This window comes from Octopus bimaculoides, chromosome 22 (genome assembly GCF_001194135.2).
Source record: "Octopus bimaculoides isolate UCB-OBI-ISO-001 chromosome 22, ASM119413v2, whole genome shotgun sequence".
Taxonomy (NCBI): Eukaryota; Metazoa; Mollusca; class Cephalopoda; order Octopoda; family Octopodidae; genus Octopus; species Octopus bimaculoides.
Window position 1 is genome coordinate 16,480,841 of NC_069002.1, and position 10,000 is coordinate 16,490,840.

Consider the following 10,000-nt stretch of genomic DNA (forward strand, 5'->3'; position numbering starts at 1 on the left):
CATCTGCCACAAACAAAAACTAACTTGCTAGTTAACCTGCCTTTGATGTTGCTGCACCTCTTATGTGTCCATAGCTTGCACTGGGTACATCTTATAGAGTTACTACCTACTCCTTTTCTACATACTGAGCAGGGCCATCTACCTGAAGGGGTTTGTGTTTTATATATATATATATATATATATATATATATATACACGATGGGCTTTTTTCAGTTTCTGTCTACCAAATGCACACACAAGGCTTTGGTCAGCCCGAGGCTATAATAGAAGACGCTTGCCCAAGGTCTTACACAGTGGGAATGAACCTGGAATCATGTGGTTGTGAAGCAAGCTTCTTACCACACAGCCACGCCTAATTTAACTTTATATAGAAATACGTGTGTTGTTTGTAATGCAAACCTTTGATATTAACACTTGTAATATACATACATTCATGAATATGTGTGTGTGTATGTGTGTGTATCTACACACACACACACACATGTGCGTGCATGCATACACACATACATACACACACACATGCACATACACATGCACACTCATGCATATTCATACACTCACTCATATACCATTACATTATAGTACGCTGCATTATGTCAGCCTACACACTGTTCCACTACAGCCATCACACTTTTTTGCATTAAAAGCAAAGACAAGCATCACAATTGTTGCAAGACTTTCAGTTTCATATACACAACACTAGCAGCAGCAGAAGAAGAAGAAGAAGAAGACTAATTAATGATCAATTATGTAATTGATAATTATTTATATTGACCAATATTCTTTATTTCTATTGAAATCAAATGAAACTTTAAAATATTTTCAAGAAGAATTTTTGTCATTCCAGTTTACAGATTCTGTCTCTAAACTAACCAATTCCAAATGATATCTTAGAAACAACAGTTACACATTCTTTAATCTAGACTTCTTTAGCATGTTTTCTCATGTACTCTGTTTTACAGTTTCTATTCTCTCACTAATCAGCACGTCCCATTTTTTAGGTATATATGAATGCAGCAGAGCAGGTGAGGAACTGTGTTTATAGAAATGGCAAATAAGAAGAAGAAAGGGTTGCAATTTTAGTAAAAAAATTGCTATTTATAATGAAAACAGAACTTAAATATGAGAAAATCAAATTTCTTTTTATATATGGCAAGAAAATTGCAATGAAAACTATTCCAAAAAAATATTTGGGTTTTATGAAGAATTTCACAATGTCTGAGATATTAGTTTATAACTAATCATGTGTCTGTAGATAATATTTTGGTTACAGTTGTTGGTCACAAGTTTAAGGACCAACTAATATAATGACTCTAGCTCTGGTGAATAAAGATTTTGAAATTAAAAAAGATTAGGATCAGAATTTGGCATTAGATTATCAGAATAAATGTGCTTTTATTATTAAAAGACAATAAAGTGGTGAGCTGGCAGAATCATTGGCATGCTGGGTGCAAAGCTTAGTGGCATTTCATCTGTCCTTATATTATGAGTTCAAATTCCACCAAGGTTGACTTTGCCTTTCATCCTTTCGGGGGTTGATGAAATAAGTACCAGTTATGCACTGAGGTCAATATGATTGACTCCCCTTTCCCTGAAACTTTCAGGCCTTGTGCCTTTAGTAGAAAGGATTATTAAAATATGGTAAGAAGGTGAGTTGGCAGAATTGTTACCATGCTTAGTAGAATGCTTATCAGCATTTTGCCCCTCTTTATGTTCTGATTTCAAATTCTGCTGAGGTTGACTTTGCCGTTCATCCATTTGAGGGTCAATGAAATAAGTACCAGTCAAGTACTGGGGGTTGATGGAATTGACTTTTCCCTTCCCCAAAAATTTCAGGCCTTGAGCCTGTAGTAGAAAGGGTTATTGAAAGATCATTTTTCTGGTACTTATATTACTTATTATCTTTTTAATTTATGTGGAATGGTTTTTGTTGGAGCGATTGTTTTCAGAGACAAAACCACTGTCCATTTACTTTAATAAAATGTAATAAATTTGAAAGTTGAGTCTTTCACGCTGCTTTTTAAAGGCGTTAACCCTACAAATGAAATTAAATAGTTCGCAGCCGGAACCTGCACCTTAAAAGCATATCAAGTGAGGTCTGTCCACTTTGCTGTTCACACGAACAATCTGTAGGGTCTAAAATTAAGTCTGGATACTGTCACATTTAGTAAAAGAGAAATAAATATTTTCATGGATAGGAAGCTAAGTCCTTCATGGAAGACTTTCTCAAAACCTTATATTATATGCTAATAATCTACCATCATTGATATTATGTATATGTGTGAGGTTAAGTCTAGACAATGTCACATTGAATAAGTAAGAAATAAATGTTTCCATGGAATGGAGGCTAGTCCTTCACAGGGGACTTTCTCAAAGCCTTATATTACATGCTTAATAATCCAGCATAATTGATATTAATGATTTTTGGAACTCTGTGGAAATGCAGTAGATGAGTGGATTTGTATAGAAAGACTTTAGTTCTTGAATAATGAACCAATAATCCTGAGGATTAGCAAACAGAGTACCAGTTATGCAATGGTGGGGATTTAATAAATCCTTTGCTAAAATAGACCAGTTTTTACAATAAAAAATATTAAACAATATAATATACCATTGTTCTTATCGTTTAGGGAAGAGATACACAGTTTTATGGAATATCTTTGTTCTTGGAAATCCAGAAAAATATAAAAAAAGAAAATTGCAAAATTGTTTTGAAATAGAACCCTTCTACTTTCTTTTCTATTTGTTATTCTAGAAACAAAAAATTGGTGAATTAAGTCCTGGTTATGGTTTTAGTTGTCCCTTGAGATATCAAAAAAAAACCCCTTTGTTTCAGATAACAACAAACTGAGAAGGAAATTATTTTAATAAATGATACATGAAAATTTTTATTAAAATATTTTAAAAATAGAGGTGTTTGGGAAAGGGTCCTGTCTTTAATATCCTTTTATTACTACTACATTGACTAATACTGCTACTACTAAACTACTTCATAGTTTTCTGAACCAATTGTTTCCTCTACATGAAAGTTGGATAGCATTGAGGTCAGCTCAACATCATTATATATATATATATATATATATATATATATACACACACACACACACACATACACATGTATATATATATATATATACATATGTATGTATGTATATATGTACATATGTATGTACGTATCATTATCATCATCATCATTTAATGTCCCTTTTTCCATGCTGGACATGGTTTGGACAGTTTGATAAGAAAAGACGAACCAGAGGGCTTAACCAGGTTCTATGTCTGCTTTGGCATGGTTTCTACAGCTGGATGTCCTTCATAATGCCAACCAGTTTGCAGAGTGTACTGGGTGCTTTTTATGTGGCACCAACAGCAGTGAGGTTGCCACTGCTGTATATAGGTAAGCAGAGTTAGCAGTTGGAATAAGGGATAAGAATATCTGTTCCTTCCACTGGTATCATTTACCTATGTTTACCCTAGGCATGGGTATGTAAGCACACTATGCTCATAATGTGCAGGTAATAACAGAATAAACAAAAGTTTATCAGGAATCGAATTTAAATAAGCAGAAAATGGAGAAAACTCTTGATCAACAAACAAACAAATTGACCAACATCTGTTAATTATTTTTTACATAATAATTAAACATAAGATAACATTTCTTATAGATAAAGACCACCAGTTAATTAACTATGGTGCTTAATTAACTATAGATAAAGACCACCAGTTAATTAACTATGGTGCTCCCACCTACCTAGAGTAGTGATCTGTAAGTAGATAGCAGTACCATAATTCTTTGGTTTGTAGGGTACTGAATTAAAATAATGGGGAAGCTACCTTCATTCATCCAATATTCTATCCATGGGGAAATCTATTTCTCATCTTTTTAATGCTTTAGAAGTTGTCGTTGTTTGCTGAACCCAATGGAACTTTGTGGTCTGGAAAAAATTAGCAGAAGAGTTAGTTCTGGCTGTTATATTTCAGCAAATTCTATAATTTTGTGTCAGTACTGTACAAGACTTTTAACAAGTTCTGTGGCTCAAGCTCAAATGAAATAGTTTGTGATTTTGATTGTAAACCATAATTCAAAGTGATTCATTTGACAGGTGAATATAATTAACTTGTCTGGTTTTAATGAATTTGAACCTGTACTTGAGTTGTCTCTTTCATTCTATCTCTTCTTCAACATCTACAATTTCCTCTTTTCATCTTCATTCATTGACTATTTACCCCATTCATTTAAATTTCCTTCAATGTACCCATCTTTTCACCACCTACAGCCCTTTCATATCTCACCCTTAAAGAAAATGTACTAAACAGTTTAAACCAGTATTACATGTACCCCTAATTATTCAGTCTTCCTTAACAGTTGCCTTACCCCCTGTTCTCCCTTCAACTACTAACCTGGATGAATTCAAACTGAACAATAACCGCATTAATTTTGCTAATTTATTCATAGAGGACCAAAAAATATTTATAAGTTCTGTTGTCCCTTCTTTTCAGAAAAAGAAAAAGATATCTAAACTATAAAGGAATCATGTAAAAAAAGTAACTTAATTAATTAAAGAAGCTAAAATCTGTAATCAAATGAAATGGATTATAGTTTTTTGTTTGTTTTTTACACTAATCAACTTAATCTTTATAGGGTTGAACATTTTATAGAGTGTTTACATTTCTACAAATGAATTAATTAGTTTGATCTCTGATCGTCATCAGGTAGCTTCTCCTGGATTTGAACTCTGAATCTTGATTTTTGAAACCGAGTCATAACTGTACATAGGTCATTGGTCTAATGGATAAAACCAGCATTTTTTGGGGGGGAATGTTGGTTCCTAGTTCAAACCTAGCCTTGTACATTTCCAGCAATAAAACTTTGAATGATACCTGGAGATCAATCATTGCCAAACTGATTGAAATGTAAAAATCGATTTCCATTAATTTCATTGCTGAATATATAATTGAAATTATCAGCTAAATTAAACTGCTTATTGAATTAGTAAGTGGTTGAGTATTCCATAGACATGTGTATCATGAACATAATTCTCAGCTAGAATCTATATAGCTCAGCAACAAGGCTAGAATTTTAAATTCCGGATTCACTCCATCTCAAGGCTTCCACACAGTTTCCATCTCTTTAATTTCAATCACAAGACTCAGGGCAGCCTTAGGCTCTGGTAACTAACACTCAATATATCACACAGTGTGATTGAACCCAGGACCTTGTAACTGAAATACAATGGAGATGTAGATACTGGAAAATATTTCACCATTAAAACTGAGGTTAATTGTCAGAAAAATTAGTCTCCTTAAACTTGAATATTTCAATTAAGAATTATTGAATATCAACAATAGCACACACACACACACACACACACACACACACACACACACACACACACATATGTAATGGTAAGATCCAAGGGTCGAGGTGTAGGAAGTTAGTAAGCTTCAAGCAATCCGTGCTGAGACCCCCTTCGGTCATGACTGACCATGGGATTGCACCTAGAGAGTTACCCTCCGAGGCACAAGTCCGGGCAAGGTTGTTTATAGAAGACCAGCATTCACCCATGCATACCGGTTTCCCCTCTCCATGCCACCGATGTTATCCAAGGGAAAGGCAAAGGCCGATACAGCTTGGCACCAGTGATGTCACAACTCATTTCTACAGCTGAGTGGACTGGAGCAACATGAAATAAAGTGTCTTGCTCAAGAACACAACATACAGCCCGGTCTGCGATTCGAACTCACAAACTCGCAATCGTAAGCTCGACGCTCTAACCACTGAGCCATGCGCAATCCGTAGAAGATACAAAGAGCAACTTTCAGGTACAATAGTGGTGTATTGGTTCAGAAGGTTGTGAATTTTTCCTGAATCGAAGTACGATAAGCTGAAAAAATTAAATTTTATAGTCGATGGTTAACAACTGGGGCTGTTATATGAGCAAATAAACATTAAATATTTAGGGAATGGAGTAGATAAACTCTAGACTACATATGCTTCAGAGCTCATGGAACTTAGGAAATAGTAAAATTATCCAAGCAAGGGGTAGAATGCAAGCTACTCTTCAGGCTGAGGATAACTTGGTTGCATGAATTCACAACCTACTGCACCAATAAATCACTATAGTTCTTGAAAGGTGTTTTTACATATCTTCTGCAAACTGCTTGAAGCTACACACACACACACGTATGTATATATACAGTGTATGTTTATCTGTATGTTAGTTTAGTGGACCACAAAACCATGAGATCAAAACTTACAGTCGCCATTGTATTAGGACATGATTGTCTTTGCCTGTCTAACAAGTTCCAATCTTATTTCATCACTAATTAACTAATTAACTATGAAAGAATGTATGTGTTGAAAATGATTATATGAATGTTGAAAAATAAGTAAAAATAAAAATCTAAAAAATAAGTAAAAACAAAGAATATAAATAAATGTTTCCAAAATATGTTGGTAGAATTTTAATAAAAACTCCTTTCTGGAAATTTTAATTTAAAGTTAATGAAAATGTTCAGAGTTGTTGGAGAGTAAATCATCAACTTTATGCAAATAAATATACTCTATTACTTGTACTGAGTTCAATATACATGTATAATGTATTTCTCTCTGTCTCTCTGTCTCCATATATATATATATAATATTTGTAGCCACTTTAACATGGCTGTCTGTTCGATTGGACTCTACTGCGATTTTTTAACCCCAAGAGGACATCTCCTCTAGCTGATTAACAATGCACAGCTGCATCCGGTGAAATTGCAAGAGGGGAGCAAACCCCTACCATCTCCTAGCGATGGGACCAGTAGACGAGTCCTGGTTTCGGGCTATTTCTGCCACTCTTCAGTACTGGACACCGCATCTGCTAGAAATGATAGCAGCTCACTTCTGCACGCAATATATACATTTCAAGCAAACACACAGTCACTGATTTTACAACAAGCAAAAATGCTAGTTCTAAACTCTCACTAAGAGATCAGCGCAGTAGTTGTACTGACAATTAATATTCGTGGCCACTTTAACATGGCTGTCTGTTCAAGCAGACTCTATGTATCTATATATAATATATCTCTGTCTTTCTCTCTCTGTATATATAAATATATATATAGTTTTAGGGAAAAGAACCAAGGTTCATGAACTCATTGATGAAAATCCACTGTCACCTTGGTTCTTTTCCCTAAAACTATATATATATATATAGATATATTTTATACTGTGAAAATTAATTTAATTTTAATTTTTAATAAATTGAATTTAATTGAGTTTTTACCTGTAAATTTGGATTTTTATCCCTAATATTATATATGTGTGTGTGTGTGTGTGTGTATGTATGTATGTACGTATGGATTTGTGTGCATGTGAGTGTGTTGATTTTGCTCATTCCCAAAAGAAACAGCAAGACCAACATCTTTTGCCAAATCTGTCACAGATTGAGAAGAATTTTTTAACCAAATAAATTTTATCTGTCTTTAATAGAGAAAAACATTGTTTCTTGATTTTCCAAGTTTCATTGAACATAGAAAAACATATTTGAATTCTTCCTAAAATTCTTTACCATTTTCTAGGTTATTAGTCTGAAAGACAATGACAGTTTGGCTGCCCGTTTAGCTGTGGAAATGAACTCTGATATTCTTATATTAATGTCAGATGTCAATGGATTATACACCAGTCCACCAGGGACTGAAGGTTCTCGTCTTGTCCACACATTTTCTCCTACAACTGACAATACTTCTGTGGTATTTGAAGGAAAATCCAGAGTTGGTCTTGGTGGCATGGAATCAAAGGTATGAAGAATTTACTCTCTTTTATTGAAATAGGATGCTGTTAATTTAGCAGACAATATTCTACTCGGAAATTTTGGCCATTGTGTGAATGATCCTTAGAAATTATTTTCATTGTTATTTCATTAAAAAATGCATCTTTAGATTAACAGGTGTCTATGCTAGGGATAGATATCTGTTATCACACCTGAATGAAGGTGAAGCTCATTTTGGGTGGTGGGAAATTAAATTAATTTTTTTCTATCAAAATAATGAAGACACTGTGTGTGAGAGGTGTCAATTGTCGTCATCATCGTCGTCGTCGTTTAACGTCCGCTTTCCATGCTAGCATGGGTTGGACGATTTGACTGAGGACTGGTGAAACCAGATGGCTACACCAGGCTCCAATCTGATTTGGCAGAGTTTCTACGGCTGGATGCCCTTCCTAATGCCAACTACTCAGAGAGTGTAGTGGGTGCTTTTACGTGTCACCCGCACAAAGGCCAGTCAGGCAGTACTGGCAACGGCCACGCTCAAGATGGTGTATTTTATGTGCCACCTGCACAAGAGCCAGTCCAGGGGTACTGGCAACGATCTCGCTCGAAAATCCTACGAAGGCCAGTCAGGCGGTACTGGCAATGGCCACGCTCAAAATGGTGTATTTTATGTGCCATCCGCACAAGAGCCAGTCCAGGGGCACTGGCAACGATCTCGCTCGAAAGTCCTTAGACATGCCACGGGCACAAGTGCCAGAAAGGCGATGCTGAGCACAGGTGCCATCACAAATTCGCTTTCGCTTTCCCCAATAAGTCTTCGCAAGCTAACAAAGTAATTGTCTATTTTAATTACCAGGTGAAGGCCGCTACATGGGCTGTGCAGAATGGTGTGTCTGTAGTGATCTGTAATGGTACAGAAGAAAAAGCTTTGTTAAACATTATCAAAGGCAAACAAGTTGGAACATTTTTCACAACAGCTCAGGTGACTGGAACACCTGTAGAACTGCAAGCCATGCAAGGTAAGAATTTTGTTGTTGTTGTTGTTGTTTGTTGTTGTTGTTTAACCCCTGGTTATTCTGATAGAGCAGCTCTTAGATCAAAGGGATCCTGTCTTTTGTGAGGTATCCAGAACCACCTTATCTATTTCACCCTCCCTCCTATTTAGATCCCTCTCAAATCTCTGCCTTAAAAACTGTATCTTTGCCTTTTTTTAAGATTGAAGTAATTGATTTGAAGGAAATTTAGTTACTATTTTTAGCAATTTAAATGGCCATGTAGAGGGTCCTTTGTAGGCTCAGACTAATGATGTAGAGATAGAGCTCTTGAATTTCATGGTTTCATATGTATATATATATCTATATCTATATATATATATATATATATATATATTTGCCATTGTCATGCTTTTCCATGCTGGCATGGGTCAGAGGGAATTTATTGTGGTAGATTTTTCTATGGCTTGATGCCTCACCTGTTTCAATGAAGGTAATATTTCCTTTGGCCAGATGGTAAAGGAAGGTAATGTTTCCATGGACGAATGGAACAAAGGATGCTGGTTCACAATCATCACATGATGTCCAGACAAAGGCCTACACACACACACACACACACGCATTTTCTTTTATCCTTTACTTGTTTCACTCATTTGACAGCAACCATGTTGGAGCAGTGCTTTGAAGGATTTTAGTCAGACCTCAGGACTTTACTTTTTTTAAAGCCTCGTGCTTATTCTATCAGTCAATTTGGCTGAACTGCTAAGTTACAGGGATGTAAACACACCAACACTGGTTGTCAAGCAGTAAGTGGGGACAAACACAGACACAGAGACACACACACATAGATATATATATCAGGCATGTGCCATCAGTAATTACTCACGGTAGATATTTGGTGACATTTATGTAGTAAAACACAAAAAATAAGTGAAACACAGGCACATGACTAAGTTGAAGGCAGACTCACTTCTGCTTTTATAGTTCATAAAGAAAACATTGTTGTAGGAATGTACACTACATTTGTACTACAGCAGTTCTGTGCATAGCTTTAATACTGAGATTAAGAGACAGGGGCAAATTATGCCCAACTAATCTACAAAAAAATAAGATATTTTGCATTTTATGCCCAGTAATCAGAGTAACCTTCACAATTTTATTGAATTAGGTGCATATTTTGCCATAAAAGGAAAATATTACTATCGGTCTATTTTATTCAGGGTAAGCATGTGTACATATGATGGACTTCTTTCA

The 10,000-nt window shown here is 35.3% G+C and overlaps 1 protein-coding gene across 2 annotated transcripts in view; it reads left to right on the forward strand.

The window, feature by feature from the left end:
• Positions 1-10,000, forward strand: part of LOC106872175 (delta-1-pyrroline-5-carboxylate synthase) — a 56,543-nt gene that overhangs the window by 29,508 nt on the left and 17,035 nt on the right. The window contains exons 6-8 of one of the 2 annotated variants that reach the window (XM_014919065.1): positions 1,002-1,025; positions 7,564-7,782; positions 8,611-8,773. In XM_014919065.1, the coding sequence (XP_014774551.1) occupies positions 1,002-1,025; positions 7,564-7,782; positions 8,611-8,773 (406 nt within the window). The remainder of the gene's footprint in view (positions 1-1,001; positions 1,026-7,563; positions 7,783-8,610; positions 8,774-10,000) is intronic. The other variant, XM_052975706.1, reaches the window with a different exon arrangement.